Source organism: Crinia signifera, chromosome 3 (genome assembly GCF_055691185.1).
Source record: "Crinia signifera chromosome 3, ASM5569118v1, whole genome shotgun sequence".
Classification (NCBI taxonomy): domain Eukaryota; kingdom Metazoa; phylum Chordata; class Amphibia; order Anura; family Myobatrachidae; genus Crinia; species Crinia signifera.
This window is the reverse complement of record NC_139219.1, coordinates 139,484,870-139,509,417: the sequence shown is the minus strand read 5'-3', so window position 1 is coordinate 139,509,417 and position 24,548 is coordinate 139,484,870. Positions and strand designations below refer to the sequence as shown.

The window sequence follows — 24,548 nt, the reverse complement described above, 5'->3', positions numbered from 1 at the left end:
CCAAAGATGGAACTACCATTGGTGCCAGGGGCGTAACTAGCTATTTATCGCCCCCCCCCCCCCCCCCGCCGCACGTTTATTCGGCGCCCCCCACCTAACCTGCCCCCCCTTCTTACCTGCGGTCTGCGTCCAACTCTCGCCAGGCTCTCTGTCGGGACCTTCCTGACGTCACGGTCCCTTCCTGTCTGCAGTATGGGGGCAGCCATTTTCTAATTGTCAGTTTTTATTGCAGCAGGAGCCGGCCGGGACCGTGACGTCAGGAAGGTCCCGACAGAGAGCGGGGCGAGACGCAGACCGCGGGTAACTATAGCCCCGCAGCCCCCCCGGCGGCGCCCCCAATTTCTCTGCGCCGCCACCGCGGGGGCTGCGGATCTATAGTTACGCCACTGATTGGTGCAGCAGGTGCATTGCGCCAGGGCCCCTGATCAGTATGGAATATAGAACGTGAAGGATGAGGTGTATGGTAACATTCTCCTTCCATGATAGAGCTGCTGCTACTGCTGCATGGCAAGCGCTTTCATTACACTGACTGAGCAGCAGGTGACAGCAGCAGCTCCTGAGCATGCTCGCACTCACACACCTAGCCCTAGCAGCCAATGCAGGCAGAGCCCACCCACAGCAGGAAGCACCTCGCCTGCTCTGTCTGTCCCTCACTCCAGATATATTTTTCTGCCTTTTTTTGTAACCTCATCCTGTAAAAGCAGCAGCTGGAAATGGAGATTTCCTAATATAATTATCAGAGGGAAACCTTTCCTGCGTCCTCCGTCATCGTTACCCCGCCTATACATTACGGGCGTCTTGCTGCCCCCCTCTGCCACTCAGCCTGAATCAGCAACAGCAGCCTGGGAAGGAGTAGTCTGTATGCCGTGGCTGGCTGCCCCTATGGAGCTGTGAGATGATTCATCAGCAGCAGTGTGAGCCGGGGATGCTGCGCACTGAGACCAGAGGGGGCTGGGAGATCATTAAATCCTCCAGGCTGTAGCTGTCTCTGCTGAGCACCGTCACGTTGGTAGAGATCTCCCTCACACATGCAGTAAACATGGAAGGTATTCTGAGAAAACTGCAGAAGGAGGCTACTGGGAATAAATATAAAGCCATTAAGGATAACTGTAGCTTGGCTATTGGTGAGTATAGATACTACTGTGCTGCACCTGCCCTTCCTCGGTCCTGTAGGTGGATCTGAAGCTTTGACCTCTCACCTATTATGAGCAAATTTTAAGAGCTTGTTTATACGGATGTCAGATGTATTTAGTGCTTGATAATCGGGTAGCATTTCATGTGTATATTCCAATCTCTGAACATGTGTTTTGTCTGTATCTGTTAGTGTATTTATTGCGGTTACGCAGGGGCTCAGCGGGTCATCGGAGAATATGGTCCAAAGCAGGTCCTGTCATTTTTGTCTCCTTCAATCAGTAAACTTCTCTATACAGTATCTGATCAATGATGCACATTTTGGTTACTGCATTTTTTTTCCTGTAACATATACAGTGTACCATAAGTGGAGCTACTTTATACTCTTTTATCCCTGTTTTAAGATATTGGGTAAAGATGACTGGCCTGGCATAATACCAGAACATGTTCACGGCTCTTTTGTCATTCACTGGTCAGCTTGTAATTAGTGGTCTATTTACTAAGCCTTGGAGAGAGATAAAGTACCAGCCAACTATCTCCTGAATGCCATGTTACAGGCTGTAGGGGCGATGTATGAAGTGTCATTATGGTGGAGAAGGGGTATCCATACCTCCCAACTTTCGAAGTGACGGAGACAGGATGTTGCTGCTGCGCGCCGCAGGGGCTTGGCCTAATTCAGGGGCGTGGCCTATACTTGCGGCTCTCCCGTGAGGCCACGCCCCCATTTTGACGCTATGGGGGCATGACCCAGAGGCTCTGTGAGCCTCTAGGCATGCCCCCAGCCCCCTGGCTGCGGGAATAGACGCTGTAGGCATGCCCCCAGCCCCCTGGCTGCGGGAATAGACGCTGTGCGCATGCGCACAGCGTCTATTCCCCGCTGCTTAGCAGCCGACGGGGGACTGCCAGCAGCCCCCCCCTCACCGCGGGACACTGCCGGCCGCGGGAGGGACAGCGGGACAGGCCCTGATAATCGGGACTGTCCCGCTGAAATCGGGGCTGTTGGGAGGTATGGGTATCCGTGCATGTTATGTGCACTGATACCTCTTCTCCCCCATGTATGAAAGAGCCGGGTGTGCTAAGTGACCGGGTGCTATGTGCCCCTGTCCATATTGCCGTTGCTATCTAAATGATAGCAGGCTGATATGCAGGGCAAATGTATGAACGGTCAGCAATGCTGACCGTTCCGCCCCCTGCTGCTATTCACTTCACCAGCTTCAGAGTGGGTGGCAAAAACCTATCTCCACAGCACTGTCCCTGCTGCTGGCGCTGTGCTGGTGATTTTGCATGAGTAGTGAGATCTCGCAGATGCCCAGTACAGCCTGCCAAAGGGAAGGAGACAGTGTGCGCTGTGTCCTCAAGGGGACACCACTTCGGCAGACAAGATGATTATACATCTTGTCGATGTCCCTACCTGCTTTGCTTTATTGAGGCGAAGCAGGAAGTGTTATATGGCCGCTATAATACCTCTGGCCCTGTGTTTGAAATATGACAGCTGGTACTTTGGGCCTCATTCAGATCATATCGGGACTGCTTGCATTCGCACGTAGTACCGATGTTGCGCGTCTGCGCAGGTGAGTATCTGCGCATGTGCAGACGTATGGTGCGTGCACCCACGGCGACCTTTCGTTTCCCCGGGTGCACGCACCCATGGCGGCGTGGGGGGGCGCCGGGCTGCCCCATTACCATATGGGAACGCCCAACGTTCCATGGTAATGAGGCAGTGACGCGGGTGTGGGGGGCGGGTAGCTGACATCACCGGATGTCAGCTGCCTGCCCATATCCACGCCAGCGTGCACGCAAATGTAAGTATCTGAAAAGTCACTTATATATGCATGCACGCTAAATATCATTCGGTGACCATCAAAAGATGTGGTTGGTTACCCGAGCCATGCGAATGGATGTTTATGCAAAACATCCAGCCGCACTTTAAGGGGGGGGGGGGGGGGCGGTCGTTCGCCGAGCGGGGTTTGGTGGACTCACAAGGCTGCGAATTTGGATTGGAAATGGATTTAAGTGCACCATGCCTTGCAAAATATGAGCACTATGGAGCGTTCAGCCGGGCGGAAGGTACACTGGCGTCCCCGCAGGTTAGGCAGTCGCGTCCCGTAAGCACATGGGAAGCGGCGTTCTGTCGGGCGGACGCAGCGCAGTGAGGTCACGCTGCGTTCAAGACGCGGCGTGATGATGCGTACGTCATAGAGACGCTGCCTTCCACTGCGCTTTCAATGACTTCCGGCTGTGGGTTAGGTAAGGAGCCGGAAGTCGGTTGCACGCTGCAGCGGCGGCAGCAGCAGCAGTATATATAGCACTAGTTTTTAAACTAGCATGGAGGTGCATACAGTGCATTGTGACACTGCCATTCTGGATGATATGGTGTGTTATTTGAAGATAGAGGAAAGAAGAAAATATGTTTCCCGGTGCATAAGGTTGTAAAGGATATTATAACGAAAGAATGGCTCAATACGGATAAAAGAGTGGGTACATTTAAGAGGTTAGACCGTATGTATACGGTACAAGATGAGGAATTCCTCAAATGGTGTGCCATTCCAAAGGTAGACGCAGCTGTAGCTGAACTTTCTAATAGAACAACTATCCCGTTAGGAGATGGACCCAATGGATAATAGAATGGAGAATGCATTCAAAAGATTGCATATAGCAAGCTCCATATCCATGAAAACTGGAGTTGCTGTTGCATCAACGTCCAGAGCCCTTAGATTGTGGTGTGGAGCATTGCAGGATGACCTTCAGGAGAAAACTCCTAGAGATCAAATCATAAAAATGTTAACACGTATACAGATAGCAGTCGAATACATGTGTGAGGCATCGTTGGATGTTATTGATTATGCAGCAAAAGCTGTTACATCAGGAGTTGTGGCTCGAAGAGCGTTTAGGCTTAGGGCCTGGGTGGCAGACTCCCATTCCAAAAATCGATTGGCGATGTTACCTTATGAAGGCTTGTTTTTATTCGGTACCAAGTTGGATGCTATGACACAAAGAATGTCAGGGGGAAAGTCGGTGAGGCTCCCTCAGGACAAGAGAGGAAAATTTGGGAGTTTGTACTTAAGACAGAATTTCAGGCAAGCGAGGTCATACAGACCAGGTCGTCCTTATAGGGACAGATATGCTCCAGCAACCTCCAGAGCGTTTTTTCGTCAGTCAACTAGAAGAGGTTTTCAGAAGCAATGACTGTCCAGCCCCCATGGAATCCCTACCAGTAGCAGGGAGATTACAAAAATTTGTAAATATATGGACCCAGTCGGTTCAAGACAAATGGGTTATAAACGTAATAAAAGAAGGATATCACTTAGAATTCCTTACAAGACCAAGAATGAGTCAATTTCTGGTTTCAAGGCTTCCAGTATCCAGAGAGGAGAAAGAAGCTTTAAAGGAAAGTTTAAAGGGATTGATAGACTCGAGAGCAGTCGAGAAAGTCCCTCTGTCAGAAAGAGGTTCGGGGTTCTATTCCCGTTTATTCGTCATAAAAAAGGTTCAGAACTATCCTAGATTTGAGAAAACTGAACAGAAACATGTGGAAGAAGAAATTCCATATGGAAACGGCAAAAACAATCCTTATGTGTCTAAGGCAAAAGGACTATCTAGTATCCATAGATCTAAAGGATGCCTATTTCCATTTTCCCATTCGAGAAGCAGACCGAAAATATCTGAGATTTTGTATCAGAGAGGAGCACTTCCAATTCACATGTTTGCCGTTCGGCCTGACGTCATCACCAAGAGTGTTCATGAAAGTTCTGGTAACCCTAATAGCATGTCTCAGAAGAAAAGGCATCATGATTTGATTTGGGCCTATCTGGACGACTTACTAATATCAGGCCGATCAAAAGAAGAAGCAATAAAAGCATCAGAACAAGTAATACAGTTTATGCAAGATCACGGTTGGCTCATAAATTGGGACAAAAGTCATCTAGTACCGTCACAAAGTATACAGTACCTGGGAAAAAAATAGACACCATAAAATTCGAAATATCATTATCCGAAAGAAGGTGCGAGAAAATCCAGGAGCTATTAGAAGTGGTCCATTCAAGGAGATACGTCCCATTAGGAGTGGCTCTAAGTCTGTTAGGAATGATGGTTTCGGCCATCGACATTGTACCTTGGGCAAGGTGGAAAATGAGGCCGTATCAGTGGGCTCTTCTAAAATACTCAAGAGGTCAGTTAGACATGGACAAAATAATAGAAATTCCTTATTCGGTAAAGGAATCACTGCTATGGTGGGAAAGCAATCGCCTGAGTCAAAGAACTTCTTCACTATTAAGTCCGCAATTCAAAGTCATCACAGCAGATGCGAGCGCAAAAGGATGGGGGGCGCATTTCTTGAACAAAAACTGGTCCCCACAAGAAGCAGAATGTTTGTCCAATCTAAGAGAATTAAGAGCAGTATGGCGTGCAATCGAAAGCTTTCAGGAATAAATCAGAGGTGCACATCTTCGTATCTTCTCAGACAACGTTACCACGGTAACGTACATCAACCATCAAGGGGGTACGAAGAGTGCATCACTAATGTTAGAAGTAAAGAACATCATGGAGTGGGCCATTGACAACTTACTCTCGATATCAGTTCTTCATGTTCCAGGAAAACAGAATCAGGTAGCGGACTTCCTAAGTCGAAACAGCATCATTCCAGGAGAATGGGAATTGGACGAGGTGGTTTTCCAGGCTATAGTGGAGCCATTCAGACAACCCGAAATAGATCTAATGGCAACTTCCATGAACAAGAAACTTCCAAAATTCTTTTCAAGATACCCAGCCTGGGGTTCGTCAGGAGTAAATGCCCTGTCACAGAGTTGGCACTTCAGTCTGGGTTACTTGTTCCCTTCGTTTGCATTGATCCACAGAATATTGAAGAAAGTCAGAGAACAAGAACAAGCAGAAATCATTATTGTCCTTCTATACTGGCCGAGATGGGCCTGGTTTCCAGTAGTGGAGAGCATGTCGGTGGCATCCCCAATTATGTTGCCCCTGATACCCAACCTCCTGAAGCAGGGACCAGTGTATTATCAAGAACCGGAGGAATTACATTTAATGGCTTGGAAATTGAGAGGCAGATTCTGAAGAATAAGAATTTGTCATCAGCAGTAATTGACATCCTCCTGCAAGCAAGGAAGAAGGTGTCGTCAAGTATTTATTATAGAATTTGGAAAAAATTTGCGGAATGGGCAAAAGACAAATGTGATTTCATGAAAGCCGGAATTCCTCAGGTATTGAGATTCCTTTGTGATGGTTTTCACAGAGGCTTGGCAGTGGCTACTTTAAAGGTGCATATCTCTGCACTAAGCATTCTATTGGACATGAGACTTGCAGATCACGAGTTAGTAAGACAGTTCTGTCACGCTATTAAGAGACTACGTCCAAGAATTAAATCAATTGTTCCTCAATAGGATCTTAATTTAGTGTTGAATGCCCTTATGTTACCTCCATTCGAGCCTATGGATAGATGCAAATTAAAGTTTCTAACATGGAAAATTGTCTTCCTGGTGGCGGTCACATCAGCGAGGAGAGTAGGAGAACTTCAAGCCCTATGGGCAAAGGATCCTTACTTTAAAAAATTTCATGATCATTTGGTGCTCAGAACAAATCCAGCGTTTTTGCCGAAAATAGTATAATTTTTTCACCTTAATCAGGAAATTGTCCTACCATGTTTTTTTCCAAACCCAACAAATGAGAGAGAAAGGAATCTTCATATGTTGGATGTCGTCAGATCCATGAAGATATATCTGGACAGGACGAAGAATTTCAGGTCAACCGATTCATTATTTGTTGTCCCTTTGGGTGCGAGGAAAGGACTCACACCATCAAAACAGCCCATTGGTAGGTGGTTGAAGGAAACCATTACATTTGCATATAAAAAGGTTAGTCGTCAAGTTCCGAATATCATTAAGGCACACTCGGCTAGAGCAATGTCAGTATCATGGGCGAGAGAGGCGAACGTGTCGGTAAGAGACATATGTCAAGTGGCAACCTGGTCATCTGTTCACACGTTTTCCAGACACTATGCACTGGACATTGCAAGGGACCAGTTCGGTGGAAAGGTCCTAAGTCAGGCCATGGCCTAAGGTATAGTATTCCCTCCCAATTTCTGCTTTGGTACATCCCATTGTAAAGGCTGCCATGAAGTAGGAAGAAGAAAACAACGTATTATGCTTACGATAATTCCTTTTCTTCGGAATACTTCATGGCAGCCCATAATTATCCCTCCTTTATTTGTCGGTTTTTTTCCTAGGATCTATGGCGGAGACAGTCAAAGACTAAGGGAGGAGTGGGAGGAGCTGGCTTATGTAGGAAGGAGGAGGAGGATTCTAGGAAAAAATCTACTTGTCTATACTTGAGGAAGAAGGGGTTAACCCATTGTAAAGGCTGCCATGAAGTATTCCGAAGAAAAGGAATTATCGTAAGCATAATCCGTTGTTCTATCATAGGTTCAGCTGCATTCTCCATGTTCATCAAAATCTGGAAAACTTGCTCCTGATAGGTAACTCCAGCTATGGATAGAGTTGCCTAATGGAAGCTGTATTCTTCTTACAGCAGACTTCCCTGAGAGGGATCCCAATGACTGTTCATGCCCCAAACGATTCCTGGGTTATAAGCCTAGAAGTCCTCACACCACAAAGAACAGCTCTTATCGGTAGAATTGTCCATTGCAGTTTTAATTGCAATATTACATGCATGCGGCATTGGTGTGCATAAGATTAGTGGTGGGATGCATCGTATCCAAAATACAATGATTGATGCATATGCCATAAGGCCTTCAGGGCCGTGGTTATTATTTTTATTGTGGCAATGACAATGAGCTATTGTTGTAACATAATAATATTGTATTATTTGGTACTTGTTTCCTAGAAGGGCGCCCACGATTTTGATCGCGTCGGTCGCATCGAATGCGGCCAAAAAAATCGCATGCGATGCGACCGACGCGATTACCGTGATTTTACATAGGGAACAATGTTAAATGGCCCAATTGAACCGATTTCACATAGGGAACAATGTTAAATGGCCCACAGACCCCAAATACCCACCCTGAAGTGTGAAATGGCCCCCCCAATTGTTAACGCCACCCCACGATCAACGTCAACCCGAAGCGTGGCGAGCGCAGCAGTACGCGTCCTCCGACCTTTTCATACCCCCACTATCCACGTCGGCGTGGAGTTGAGAATAGAAAGTGTGGCGAGCGCAGCGAGCCCGAAGCGTGGCGAGCGGACGCGGAACACGCTCCCGAAGCGTGGCGAGCGGACACGGATTATTTAACATGTATTCCGCGTCCCTTCGCGGGGCTCGCTGCGCTTGCCACGCTTCGGGCTCGTATTCCGCGTCCCCTTGCGGGGCTCTCTGCGCTCGCCACGCTTCGGGCTCGGTGACTCGCTACGCTCGCCACACTTTCTATTCTCAACTCCACGCCGACGTGGATAGTGGGGGTATGAAAAGGTCGGAGGACGCGTACCGCCGCCCCTCGCGGGCTCACTGCGCTCGCCACGCTTCGGGTTGACGTTGATCGTGGGGTGGCGTTAACAATTGGGGGGCCATTTCACACTTCAGGGTGGCTATTTGGGGTCTGTGGGCCATTTAACATTGTTCCCTATGTAAAATCGGGTCAATTGGGCCATTTAACATTGTTCCCTATGTAAAATCGGTAATTGCGTCGGTCGCATCGCATGCGATTTTTTGGCCGCATGCGATGCGACCGACACGATTTACATTTTACCATGCATTTCTATGTAAAATCGTGGCCATCGCATCGGTCGCATCGCATGCCATTATAATGGCATGCGATGTACATGCGATGCCCGCGATGGGCGCCCTTCTAGGAAACAAGTACCTATTATTTATATAGTGCATTTTCCTTAATATGACTGAGAGCCCTGTACTGTATTGCAGAGGGAGAGGCAGCCATTTTGGGCATGTTGAGTTGCTAGCCCAGTGGTTCCCAATATTTTTTGAATCACTGCCCCCTAGAGTATCATAATTTTTTCACGGCACCCCTGGGCCAATTTTTTTTTTTTTTTAAATTAGATTGGGTTTATATGCGATTCCTTGGGTTAATTATGTGGTAAAGGACATGACTTGCTTCTGTTTGTACACAATTTATTATTGGCAGCCACCAGGACTGGTTTTGCCCGTACATAATTAACCATAAATAATTTGAATTGGTCCTGGAACACTAACCCAGGGCACCTCTGCAAGTGTCCCGAGGCACCCCAGGGAGCCACGGCACACCATTTGGAACCACTGTGCTAGCCTATGAAATCATTCACATAAATTTGTGCCTAATTGGAGCGTACAGGCTAAATTGAATAAAGTTTACCCTGTAAGGCCAATTTATGTAATCGACCAATCAATGTAGCAGTATTTTTTGGAATGTGGGAGGAAACTAGGGCACTCAGAGAAGATTCTTGCAAACATGGAGAGAAAATACAAACAGATAAAGCATTATGGTGTGTACACACTTGTACAATCATGACTATGGGCAGTATTCAATGAAAAAAATTCTCTGTGCATGGCGAGAGATTTTTTCTCTCGCCATGCACTCTCCATGTTCCGGAGCCTCCTGCTCCCACTATTCAATGTATTTAAGACTCGCCGCCACTCGCGGCGAGTCTTAACCCCTGCAGCGGACGAGCGTCGGCGGCAGGGAGCTTTCAGGGAGCCGGGGGACGGAAGCAGCCAGAGAGATTAAAGTCTCCCTGGCTGCTCCAGAGGAATGTGGAGAGGAGGAGGGCTCCCCGGGACCCAGGCAGCACAGGCTGCCCCCCCCCTATAGCCAGCGGGGGACCCAGTATTCACTGCACCCGATCGTGCATATTAACGATCGGGTGCAGTGAATATATGAATATCTAATGAGCGGCTCGAGCGCTCCGGCCCCCTGCTGGCTGCACTGTGTAAAAAAAAAAAAAAATCTTTTTTTTTTTAAATTAAATATATATTCATGTGCTATAAGCACATGAATAAAAATAACATGCCCCTTCACAGAAAAAAAAAACCTGATTTTTTTTTACACCAAAATTAAAAAAAAAAAACCTTTTAGTTTAAAAGTTCACATTCCAGCTCTCCATCAAAATATGGAGAATTTCTACACGGAGAGAGACGGCGAAAATCACTTAGAAAGACGGCGAATATTTCACATTGAATAGGGTGGTTCACTTTTGGAGAGCAAAATGCTCCGTCCAAGGCGAAAAAAGCAAAAATTCTCCATAAAACACGGAGAATTTTTCTCATTGAATACTGCCCTATATTACAATTTAGACTATCTGCATACAATATATACAATTTAGACCAGGCATGTCCAACCTGCGGCCCTCTGTTGTTGTGAAACTACAAGTCCCATCATGCCTTGCCACAGTTTTGCTATTAGGGTATGCTAAAACTATGGCAAGGCATGATAGGACTTGTAGTTTCACAACAGCTGGAGGGCCGCAGGTTGGACATGACTGATTTAGACTATCTGCATACAATTTAGACTATATAGTGCAGATCTGCACTATATAGTCTATGCAGCCAAGACTTTCTGGCTGCGATATGGGAGCTCGCATCAGGATCGCAAGCAGAGCCGGCCCTAGCCTAAATGATGCCCTAGGCAAGATTTGGGCTGGTGCCTCCTAGCACCGCCACTAGTTCCGCCTCTGACACTGCTCCTCTTTCCCAGCACCATCAACCCTCATCATAGCAGTCATCATTTTGGTGCTCCTAACCGCAATATTTTAAATAGAAACCGTGCACACATTCGGTGCGCAGCCCAAACAGGGGTGTGTTCTTGCTGGGAAGGGGTATGGCCACACAATAGTACCCCCAATTCAAATTACGGCACACAGTAGTGCAACTTTATTCACATTATATCATGCAATGGTGTCCCTTATTCACGTTAATCACACAATAGTACCACTTTACCTTATGTACATTACTCCTCACATTATACCCTTAGGAAAAAATCCTGAGAAAATATTGTATTTTAAACACCTCCATGGCCACACTGCAACGCAGCACAAAGCAGTGTGTGCTGGGCAGAGGAGAAGATCTGCAGCTGCTGCTGTCACTTAAGGGGAGGGGGCCCAGGGCCTCCACTGGGCCCTTTCATCAGACTTTGGCCTGGGTAATTTGTACCCCCTTCCCCTTTCTCTCTGTACTCTTACACGACACACATTATCAATGTCCTTATAAACATAATAGCCCTTACACATTATGCCAACCTTTATTAATGCCCTTCATACACATAATGACACACATAATGCCCATTACACATTTGTTGCACATTATTAATGCCCTTATACACATGACACACATAATGCCCCTTACACATATGCCGAACACTATTGCAAAACCAACCCACCCGCAGACAGCACTCACACAGCCGCTAACACTGTGACCACTGCCTCTGCTTGGATACAGATGTTTCCTCATACATCTTGCCTCAATAGGCCATGCAGCTCCTGGCCAGTTCTGCTAGTGTTGGGTGCCTTTTTTGCTGAAAATTCGTCTTATTTGCATTATGTGACCAGGACACACAAGGAGCTTCCGATGATTAAAATTATATGTGGCATGAATATATTCTGTGTGCGACTGTGGCTGTACCTGCATAAAGAATGCTATGTTACAGTGATTTCCATGAATACACTATTTCATATGCAGATACAGCCTCACTCACACACAGAATATAGGCATGCTGCATATTATTTTAATCAGCAGAAGCTGCTGGTGCCCCTAGGCATTCCAAATGCGCTAGGCAATTGCCTAGTTTGCCTATGCCTAAGGCCGGCTCTGATCGCAAGGATTAAAACCTGTGCGATCTGCATGAGATCCAGATGAGATTTTGACTATATAGTCAAAATCTCATGCACATTGTACAAGTGTGTACACACCATTAGAGAGAATCAAATCTTAAAGCTAGTTGCAGTGATACCCACTGTGCCTGGCATAATAAAGATGTGGCTTGTGGATGGAATCTAATGTGGAATATGACCAAGAAAGCGAAAATGAAAAGTTGAAGCGTAAAATGCAGCCAACTTTTTACAAAGGGTTTGGAAGATATAGGACGATATGCACCAAACAAAAAGTGCTGTAAAAACCCAGGTTTCTGGGTTTTTACCGTATATTCATATGCAGCAAAGCCCCACCGCCGGGGCTTCGCTGCGGGGTTACACCAGTTCTAGGTGGCGTAACCCCATAGAAGCCTATGGACTTCCCCATCTTGATCCCCGCCGCCCCCCATCACCTGTGTCCGGGCAGCCTCCTGCTGTGCTGCATGGACCAGTGACCTTCTCCTCCCTGCACCTCTTCCTGGTGCAGGGAGGAGGAGGCGGAGCCCTGGCCACACAGCAGCAGCCGAGTAAGGGTCCAGGGAGGGAGGGGGACCCGCTGCACATCGCCGGTCACAATGCAAAGGACAGCTCTTAACGCAAGAGCTGTCCTTTGCATTAATAATCACATATGTTAGTGCATATGCGATTATTAACAATGCGAATGCCGGCGATGTGTGGGGGAGGATGTTATAGTACCACCCCCCCCCCATAATCATAATGTATAAGACCGTACTTTCCTACTTTTAAAAATAGTTTCAGGGAGATTATATTTGTTAGTAGATAGAATGTTGCACATCGCCCCATTGAGGGGGCGTGTCTAGTTCCATATATATGGAGAGATTGTGAAAAGAGATTGTGAACGTGGCACCTAGAAGCGTGGGTTTGTACTGCTACATCTGAGAGGAATCTTTTAAAATTACTTATATCCAAATGTAAATGAGCCCCAAAGCAGTTAGTAAGAGTTGCTATACTTGGTATGGTGCTGATGATTCAATGTAAATGTATATATCTCCCATTCCTTCCCCTTCCCTATATTTAACAGTGTAATGTGGGCTAGGTGACATGAGGGCGATTGCTAGACTATTGAGGGAGATTGCTGCTATTTCAGGCAGTCTCCTGCAGAATGCAGGAGGCTAGGCAACTATACATAAAGGTGCCCATACACGTTGCGATAAACAACGTGCAATGTCTGGTGGTTTGATTCGCACTCCATAAGGCATCGCATCGCACAGTACAAATAGTATGTGCTGTACATACTTTTTGTACTGCCTGCGGATCGTATCGCATGCAAAATGCACACGTGCGATGCGATGCAATCCGACCGATAACGCGTTGCATTGTATGCTGTTTATCGCAATGTGTATGGGCACCTTTAGACGGGGAATTGATTTGCTGGCTTGAGTTCCATTAAGGCACAATAATGGGATTCAGTATTGAATCCTGGCGTTCAGAATCCCGACGCCGGAATCCCAACAGCCGAAATGCCGACAAGGGGGGGACGTGGATCGCCCCCCCTTGCGGGCTCGCTGCGCTCGTCACACAGCGGGCACACTAATTTATTCTCCCTCCAGGGGTGTCGTGGACACCCCAGGAGGGAGAAAGTGTCGGCATTTCGGCGGTCGGGATTCCGGCGTCGGGATTCTGAACGCCGGGATCCCGACCGCCGGGATCGTAACTGCATCCCCCATAATGGAAGTTATGTATATTGTAATAGGAATAATATGTTGACTATTGCATACCTCCCAACATGACCCTCTCCAGGAGGGACACAACACTCTGTTCCTCTTCTTGGACTTCTCTCTTATTATCTGATTAATATTGTAATATTAATATTGTATTCGCACAATAATATAAAGCAGTATTAACATTATTGAGATACTGTGGGGTACTTGTTATGCATACTAACCAAAGAGCAGGAAGAAAGTGCAGTATTTGTAATAAAAAAAAAAAAATATATATATATATATATATATATATATATATATATATATATATATATATATATATATAACCAGGAGTACTTCGGTATGAAAGCACTAAGGCGGCACCACGGAGTTTTGAAGTAGATAAAGAAGTTTATTTAACGTTTCGGGGAACGTCAGTCCCCGTCGTCAGAACATATATATATATATATATATCCAGGAGTACTTCGGTATGAAAGCACTAAGGCGGCACCACGGAGTTTTGAAGCAGATAAAGAAGTTTATTTAACGTTTCGGGGAACGTCAGTCCCCGTCATCAGAACAACACGTCTGTTGTTCTGACGACGGGGACTGACGTTCCCCGAAACGTTAAATAAACTTCTTTATCTACTTCAAAACTCCGTGGTGCCGCCTTAGTGCTTTCATACCGAAGTACTCCTGGATATATATATATATATATATATATATATATATATATATATATATATTATATATTATATATTATATATTATATATTTTTTTTTTTTTTTTTTTTTTTTTGTGGGAGTATAATACAGTATTATGGGTTAGTAAACAGCAACATGACTTTACACCAGTGTTGTAGTTGCCGAAAGACTTATGTTTGTCTCTGTTACATCCTTTTTAAGTCCCCATTTGATAATGTAGGTGCTGTGCATACATGGTATTTATAAAGCTGATGTTATGTGACTTCTTACCTATAGAGCCCTTGACAGCTCCTTTAAGACAGTCTGCTCCCTCTGGCTATTTCTATGCAAACATCTTTCACAAATGGTTCTTGATACTCCTTGCTAGCACAGCCCTTTACCACAAGTATCCCAGAACTTACATATGGAGAGAACCACAAGGTAATAAGTGGCAATAATTTTTAAATGATTTCTTTTTGCTTATAAAATGGCTTACAACCAAAAAGCAATGAACTAATTATTAATTACACCTTAATATTATGGTATGTTTGAAGCCCCAATTTAATATTTTATTTTTAACAGGAGTATACTTAATGGACTAGTTTTAGAGAATATCATAGGGGCAAATTTACTAAAGGAAATTTGTAAAAAAATAGGTGTATTTGTATCCAGAAATACACTTATTTTTGACATTTACTATTCCGAAAATACGGCAATTCGTATTCGTATTGATAGCACATCAATACGAATACGAATTGCTGTATTTTCGTGATAGTAAATGTCAAAAATAAGTGTATTTCTGGATACAAATACACCTAATTTTTTACAAAACTCCTTTAGTAAATTTCCCCCATTATATCTGTTCTAAAATTTACGACCCAGAAGAATTTCCTATATGAAGCGCACTATTGGCGTCTAATAACTGTGCTGATTGGGCAGAGCCTTGAGTCTACACAGCCCATGCTGGAAACATAATGCTGCTTTGCCCCTTCTAACTGGTGTGGTTAGGTTAGGGAAGAAAATGATTTCCAGAACTGCTGGGGTTGTTCTCTCAAACTGCACGAGTCACTAACTAACATGAGACTAGTGGATTGGTCATTAGTTAAACTTGTGTTAGTTTTATATTATTTGCAGACAACAGTAAAGTAAATAAAATTAGCTACTTGTGTATGCATCAAGCATCACATTTTGTATTTGGTGCATCCCGCCCATCACCGCATGCATATTGCCATTTATTAGTGCTGCGTGGGTGAAGATTTTAGCAAAGAACAATTCTTGTGTTAAGAGTTTATGACCCGGAGTCCTATTTCCCACTTCAATATAGGTCTATTTATGCACTGGATAGTGTATATCAATAGTTCTCAAACTCCAACCTTGGGATTCCCCACACAGTTTTCGTTTTCCAAGTTACCCGGCAGATGCACTCATTACTGACACATTTTAAAAGATTCACAGGTGGAGCTAATTATTTCACTTGTGATAGAGGAGGATACTTGCATAACATGCACTGTGGGGTAGATTTATTAAGCTCAGTGAAGTGATGAAGTGTCTGGTTTATATCACCGGCCAATCATCTCCTACCTATCATTTTCCAAACCAAGTCTGTAACTTCACAGTTAGGAGCTGATTGTCCGGTGATAAAAAAGACACTTTATCATTTCACAGAGCTAAATAAATCTGCCCCTGTGTGCTGTCCTGAGGACCAAGTCTGAGAACCTGTGGTGTGTATTATGCAGCCTTATTGATTAGCTCTGTAGAGAGCCTACAGCAGTGCACTGCCAAGGCGGGGTAAATACTAGGGTAATAGCCGGACAGTATGCTGTTTTGTAACAAAATTGTCTACATTGTCTAGTGTGCACCCAATTGCGTGCTTCCATGGGTCCCATGCATCATCTTCTGGTCATCCGTGCTGCTTGGCCAGTCAGACGGTATTTTTAATAAATAAATAATAATAGATGTCTGGCCATTTAGTGCAATGAAGAATGGAACAAGGTATTGTTCCGCCATTAATTTAATCATGTAGTGCAGGCATGGCCAAACTATGGTCATCCAGCTGTTCTGAAACTACAAATCTCATCATGACTGCCACAGTTTTGCTATTCGGGAATGCCAAAAATATGGCAAGGCATTCTGGGATGTGTTGTTTCACAACAGCTGGAGGGCCACAGTTTGGACATGCCTGGTGTAGTGTGTAGGCAAGTCTTGCATGGACTATCAAGACAATTGGACATTGTTCTGATGTGTAGAAAGAAAGAATATATTCTACTGGAGAATAAATAGGGGCGCCTATGGTATGAGCTGTTTACCACAGAGCAGCTGCTGGGGTATAGGGGTAGTCAATCCCTATAAGGCAATCACAGAGAAAAAAACACAAAGAAGCAGCACTGGGACTAGAATGAATCAAAAGGAACCAATTGATCAATAAAAAGTTATTTTTAAATTAAAAATGAAAGTGATATCACTCAATTAATAAGTATACACATACAAAACAAATTACACTTAATACTTTAAAAATGGGTAAACCTCACTCGCAAGATGGTTGATGAAGCCAACAGCTTTTATATTCCGCAGTTCGATTGAAGGTAACTGCACTTTACCAAGGCTGCTGATATTGATGCGACTGCTTGTAGATGGTAAATTAGGTCTTGAGAAAGATCTCATATCCTCTCTATTTTTACGGTATCCCAATCTGGTGTAGCTGGAGGAATCTGTGGGGGGACAGATGTGCACAGACCCTCAGATGGTGCCCAGAGTCCTCTGGTGATGTGGCGCCCTCAATGGCCACTAGAGGATGGTATGGTGAGCAATGCAATTGCAAAGGATGTAATCGTCCTCTATCAAGTTCACCTGGGTGTATCCAGAGGTTGAGTGTCCAGTGGGGGGCCACAGGGGGGTCTTGTTGGGGTTCCCCAAAATGGCAGTAAGCAAGATAGAATATAGGAGCAGCTCTTTGGTGAATGAAAGTCAATCCTGGAGTCTTGAGGGGGTAAACACCTGACGCGTTTCACTACTCTGAAATGCTACTCTGTGAAGCATATGCCGGCTAGTGGTGTGCGAGCAGGGTGGTACACTTACACAATTATAATTTGTATGTCCAATGTGATTTATTGTTAAGTGACTGTTGATATGACCGAGCTTGTGGTTCTCACAGCCCTTATTTGGGCAGAGGAAGCCAGCACGACACTGCTGCCTCTAACGCTCCATACACAGCATGCAGCCCGCCCTGCATTCCTCAGCCGCGATACCTGTGCATTCAGCGACGCATACAGAGCATGCAATCTGTTCTGTATGCTCATCAATGAGAACTAGATAGGTGTATACGTTCTCTGACCCTACAGCAGTCCCATATACTGTTCACCTAAATGTGCAGCTCCCATTACTTATAAGGTGGAGGAAGAAGACAGGATACTGATATCTTATACTCACATTAATGTGACTTCTCCTTATAATTAATATGATGTATGTGTTAATTTACACATGTTGAGCATATCATTCTGATAAACCCAAAGCCTGCATTGGGAATTTACCATTGCTATCAACTAACTGGATTGGCATTGTATGCTTCAATTGCGTGGGTGAATAGTTGATGTCACATGTACTACACAGCTCCCCCATTGTATTAACATTAGTGGAGATATAAGTGTATACATAGTCAAAAAAAATTCTGGATCTCATGCAGATTGTACAAGTGTGTACACAGCATTACACCTACAATACATTCTTTACTGTAAGCCAGGGGTGGCCAACCCGCGGCTCTTGAGCCGCATGCGGCTCTCCCCCTGATAATGTGCGGCTCCTGCTCCCACTGGAACGGAAGCCGCAGCGCTGCCCGGCGATGCGGCTATTTCTGGAAGGCAGCACCCTGAGAGCTGCGCTGCCGCTGACCTTAGCTTGAGGTGTAGCAAGGCAGCGCTACGCCTGCAGCTTCCGCTCCATTCTTCTCCCAGTTTCCACCTCTCCTGCATCCAGGCAGAGTACGGGCAGCGGGGCAGCATGGTAGGCAGAGTACGGGCAGCATGGTAGGCAGAGTACGGGCAGCGGTGCAGCATGGTAGGCAGCGGGCATTGAAGGGCTCCTAGTCGGCAGGTCCCAGACTGATTGCTGAAAGCATCATGCAGAAGGAGGCTGGTGCACAGACAGTGGGGGCACTGGGGATCTGGGCAGCGCGGTCCGTGCTCAGGAGGAGGACGCGGAGGAAGGTCCATTAGGAGATTTTAATTTCATCAGCGGGGGTCCCTGCCGCAAATGGGAAATAGCGGGCCCGGAAATTACATATGCGCATATCTAATGAGCCTCTAATTAAATATGCACATATTTAATTAACGGCTCCGCTATTTCCCATTCGTGGCAGGGACCCCCGCCGATAAAATGACAATCTCCTAATGGACCTTCCTCCGCGTCCTCCTCCTGAGCACGGACCGCGCTGCCTGGATTCCCAGTGCCCCCGCTTTCTGTGCACCAGCCTCCTCCTGCATGATGCTTTCAGCAATCAGTCTGGGACCTGCCGACTAGGAGCCCTTCAATGCCCACTGCCTACCATGCTGCCCCACTGCCCGGATGCAAGGTACCAGCTGCAAGGTACCAGGGGAGGGGGGGAGCAAGGTACCAGGGCAGGGGGGACCAGAGCAGGGGGGGGGAGTGAGGGTACCAGCTGGCAGGTACGGGGGGGGGGGGGGGGCAGCTGAGCAGCATTTCCTTTCAGTCCTAGAAGGAGCCGGCTCCTGTGTTTGAAGCTCTGGCAACAGAGCAGAAGGCCCCAGCATCACCTTTTGGAGCAACGGGTACGCTCTGGTGGGGATGCAGTTGAAATCCCGGCGGTCGGGATCCCGGTGTTCAGAATCCCGACGCCGGAATCCCGACCGCCGAAATCCCAACACTTTCTCCCTCCGTGGGTGTCCACGACACCCCTGGAGGGAGAATAAATTAGAGTGCCGAGCGTAGCGAGGCAACAAGCCCGCAAGGGGGGGGCAATCCACGTCCCTCCCTTGTCAGGATTTTGGCTGTCGGGGTTCCGGCGTCGGGATTTTGAACGCCGGGATCCCGACCGCCGGGATTTCATACTGAATCCCTCTGGTGGCTTTGGAAAAAAGTCCTCTTCGCGCCAGGGCAGTCACTAGTTTTCATGCCTGGCAGCATTGGCAATAGGGATGGGGAGAAGAGGGGATGGGCTAGTGCAACTACACAGCCTCATGAAACGGCCCGCAGCGAACTGTTATGTATTACTAGCATGCCCCGGAATTTAAATTAAAATAAAAAGTGCCTGTGTGCCTCCACTCTAAATCCACCCAGAGCTTGAATTGGTTTGTGGCTGCTGCCGCATTTGTATTGCCGTCGAAACGTACTGGAAGCCTATTACAACTACAACACTGCCTTCCGGGCCCCATTTTTGCATTGGGGCATGAGACTCAAGTACCTCCAGACCCTCCCTGATGGCGACCCTGCTAATAACTATCTAAACAACACATTTGTTGGCAAGCTGCTCAGTCAGATTGTGATGTCACTCAGGTGCCAAAATGGAGGGGTAATTCTAGTTAGGAAAAAATAACATTTTGTATCCAAATTGCACACTGGGTGAGAATTATCTACATAATAATCAGATAATACGTACCCAATATTAGGGACCCCCAGTAACACAGAGACGCCTTGACGTACGGCCTGGGGGCTTAGCCCTATATTTGCAGATATATGCAACCAAGATCTCTGTAGTATCTGATTATTATGTAGATAACTCTCACTCGGTGTGCAATTGGGATACAAAATGTTTATTTTCCTAATAACTATCTAAACAAGAAGCTCCACCATGCCCCCCCCCCACACACAAACAAATCCTGTGTAATAAATGGCTAATGCTGCTCCTCCCTTCTGTTGTGGGAATTCAAGTGTTGTGTTTGGTGGTGGCTACTAGATTACGCCAGATGGAGCAGCTCAAGTGTTGGTCTGTGCAAGCGTGCCGCCGCCGGTGCTGACATTATTTTTATGATGTTCTGTCATTTTGGCAGGCTGGTAACTAGTTCTTAATAAATGCACAATTAAAATATAAAAGAATATGAGTTTTGTGCATCCGTTTACTATAGAGTTAGAAGATCACTGGTTTACATCAATAAACAGTTTATTAGGTGATCCAGTCAAAATAATGTACAATAAATAATTGTGTGTGTGTATGGTATATATTACGAATACACACTTTTTTTTATTTTTATATAAAATATATATATATTTACTACATCTAATATCAATTTTATTTTGTATTCTGTGTCCGTCAGTTAATACTTGTCATTAGGCAGTACTGCCGAGTACTCGGCAGAGAGCTACAGTAATAATGTAGGCAGTAGTGCTATAATATTGTTATTGCCGAATAGTACACAGCATTACTGGGTACAAGCAGAGAGCTGTTCAATATGTAATAGGAAAAAGTAAATCACTTAGTAGTTATTATAGGCAGTCTAGTGTTCATTCTAGCACCCGCTATCTTTGAAAACTCATGCAGTTTCTCTTCCCTGCCTGGGGTGTCGCTGTCTGCTGTGGTGTTTCTAGCACAGGTCTGGTTTGCATATCAGTGCTGATAGATAGACCACACTGTGCTAGAAGCACTACAGCAGACAGCGACACCCCAGGCAGCGAAGAGGAACTGCATGGGTTTTCAAAGATAGCGGGTGCTAGAATGAACACTAGGCACATTCATTAGTATCCTGTCCTGCTAAGGACATATTATTCAAGTCCCATACAACAGAAATGAAGCAATACTTGTGAGTTACTGTATATATCAAAATATCAACATGGGGTTTTTCACTGTGTCCATGTCGACTGTGTCGACATTCGGGTAAAAACAAACAGTTTCCAGTGCACCCCATGACCTTGCTTCGCTCGCAATGCTTCAGGCATGGTGCCTCGCTGCACTCAGCACACTATTTTATTCTCCCACCACGCCCTAGTGGATGATAGGACATGAAATACCTCCTGTCGGCTCAAAAAACAGTGAAAAACCCCATGTCGACCTAATGACTTGTCAACCTATACCCATGTCGACCTAACGGTGTCGACCACCTTGCTGTAGATCCAATGACCGTATCCCATAGATCTTGATAAAGTTATTTTATTAGGATTTTTTTATCATACAGTAGGATGTGGAATTTTTATAACCTGAATTTAAGTAACAAGATCACAAAAAAACATACATTTATTCTAGAGGGCAAATTTACTAAAGGGTGAAGTTTTTAGAAGTTAGAGTTGCTTCCCATAGCAACAAATCCAATGCTAGCTTTTATCCTCTAGATTTGAAGGTGCTATATAATTAATTATTAAGTAGAATCTGATTGGTTGAAAAGGACAACATCTCTCACTTCTAAAAACGCACACTTTCATAAATTTACCGCTAGGAATAAAATTGACTCTTGATTTGTGGAGCTTGTGAGTACTTAAAATATTTATCATTATACTTTGTATAGTAGTCTGATATCTAAATGAAAAATTTGTCACAGTTTTTGCTACGGTCAGGGTTTATAATGTGCAGAATACCTGAAAATGATTAATCCTGCTGGTGCTTTCAGTGTATTTTTGTGGTGACAGCAGTTTCTCAGTCAACACTAAATGCAGGTCTCTTATAATTGCCTAAGAAACTGTTCTATATGCATTCTCCCATGTTGCTCCCTTCTAATGGTTTACTCATTTAACCTGTACAAGTTAAGATATTTTTTTCGACAAATGGACATAATGTAATTGTTCTGTTAAGCGTGGTTAGTGTTTATTGTAGCACCCTGCATCTTAAAACACATGCAGTTCCACTTTCCTATCATATAGAGAGGAAATTCCCGCACCAGTTTGAATAATTGTATTTAGGAATTAATTCTCTCTTAGTTATTAATTCGTCAGGGATCAATGCCCAAATTACAAAATTGAGAGGTGTTACCCAATACTTTAAACAACTTCTACTACTCCACAGAAAAAAAGAAAGTAATATATGGGTGCACTTTTATTATCCTTTGTCACAGTATTCGTTTTTTTTTTTTTTTAAATTAACTTTTATTTAGGTCTAGATAAAATAGGTGAAATATTTAAAACATAGTCAGTAGATGTGAAAAAGAAATGAAAGAATGTGAGCTAAAACTAGAAGGTCCACTGTTCTCATGCAGTCCTGTATTTACAGGGTTAAAAGTGTCCCTGTGTGCTCAGCTATGCTCCCCCTAGTTTTATTTTTATTTATATTTGTGGAAAGTGAGGCTAATACTGCTTTCACATTGCAGAAATGGGTAATGACACGGTATTCTTAAATGGGACTTTAAAACGGGTCTGAGCCTTGTTTTAAAAATCATTTAATACCATTCAAACATTCAACCCGTTTAACCCCCAAGGGACACGTTTCAAGCCATTGAAATAGAGCTGTTCAAACTGCCAAAAAAACGGCTTTGAACCGTGTAGGACTCTGCTTTTTAACCGTGTTGAAATACCGGTTAACTTTAACCGGTAAATCAACTCTGGCACTTTCACATTGCAGCCTTAAACGTTTTAAAATGGAAAAAAAACAGCAATATACCGTTTTAAAAGTGCGATGTGAAAGGGGTATTAGTTTTGGGATGCGGCCATTTGGTCTACTGCATTATGGTCGACAGTCATTAGGTCGAATCCATTAGGTCGACATGCTAAAAGGTCGACATGACTCTAGGTCGACATGGGAAAAGGTCGACATGATTCTAGTTCGAAAGGTCATTAGTTCGACAGGTCATTAGTTCGACAAGGTCATTAGTTCGACATTGTCTATGTCGACATTCACAAGGTCGACATGGAGTTTTTCACTGTTTTTTGAGCCAACATGTGCCGACAGGCGGTATTTCATGCCCTGCCATCCACTAGGGCGTGGTGGGAGAATAAAATAGTGATGCAGTGCACTTTAAACTGTGTCCATGTCGACTGTGTTGACATTCAGGTAAAAAAACAGTGAAAAACCCCATGTCGACCTTATGAATGTCGACATAGACAATGTCGAACTAATGACCTTGTCGAACTAATGACCTGTCGAACTAATGACCTTTCGACCTAGAATCATGTCGACCTTTTCCCATGTCGACCTAGAATCATGTCGACCTTTTAGCATGTCGACCTAATGGATTCGACCTAATGACTTTCTACCATAATGCAATAGACCAAATGATCCCAACCCATTAGTTTTGTAATGACCATCCCAGTGTGTGGTTCTTTTACACAGTCTCACCGTTCTGTAATGTTTCTTTAGTGTAAGTTGACACATGTATCCATTATTTTCTAAATCTCACTTGTTACAGTATTCATTTGACCTGTGTCAGATTTGCTATTCGGCTCTTTATCGATGTATTTTCACATTTATTATGAAATGCGGGGCTATGTATAGGCTCCTATGTTATCTTGGAGACAGTGGAAGTTATCTTATTACAGATCACGTTTTCATTTAATTGCGGACATTTTTATATACTTTTAATTGCCCTGTTATTGGTAGAGAAAGTAGATTTTGTCCTGTACAGCCGCAAAGCCTATGCCAGGACCGTCTCTATAGTCCCGCTTTTTTGAAAGTTAGAAAGGACTATGCCTTATATATTATTGCGGTCAGTCTGCCTAAGCCTGGATCCCCCGGCTTTTATTATCTTAGCCGGCTGCTCGATCTCAGGCTATCGGCTTCTCACTGTGCTGCCGGGCAGCCAGGACGGACAGCTGCTGGGTGGTCTGTGAGCGGCCGAGCCGGTGTGTGTACCGACTCTGCTCTCCCTGCACGTGGTGCTGTTGCCTGTTGCTCCGGTTCTCCCGCTACACGGTATATCTCGATCATAAATCACACATCAACGCTCAACTAACATTACACATTTGGGGCATATTAGCACATTTTCTGCATAAAGACAGTGGTCCTGAAGCCGACGATCATTTCACCGGGGCTTTATCAAGGCATCCTCGATGCCTTGATAACTTTCTAACTTTCAAAAAAGCAGGACTATAGAGACAGTCCTGGCATAGGCTTTGCGGCTGTACAGGACAAAATCTACTTTCTCTACCAATAACAGGACAAGTAAAAGTATATAAGAATGTCCGCAATTAAATGAAAACGTGATCTGTAATAAGATAACTTCCACTGTCTCCAAGATAACATAGGAGCCTATACATAGCCCCGCATTTCATAATAAATGCGAAACACATCGATAAATAGCTGAATGGCAAATCTGACACATGTCAAATGAATACTGTAACAAGTGAGATTTAGAAAATAATGGATACATGTGTCAACTTACACTAAAGAAACATTACAGAAC

The 24,548-nt window shown here is 44.9% G+C and overlaps 1 protein-coding gene across 2 annotated transcripts in view; it reads left to right on the top strand.

Annotated features, from left to right (window-relative positions):
- Positions 1–592: 592 nt before the first annotated feature.
- ARFGEF3 (ARFGEF family member 3) overlaps positions 593–24,548 on the top strand; it is a 164,073-nt gene continuing 140,117 nt past the window's right edge. For both annotated transcript variants that reach the window (XM_083176610.1, XM_083176608.1), the window contains exon 1: positions 593–1,124. In XM_083176610.1, the coding sequence (XP_083032736.1) occupies positions 1,040–1,124 (85 nt within the window). In that variant the 5' untranslated portion in view covers positions 593–1,039. The remainder of the gene's footprint in view (positions 1,125–24,548) is intronic.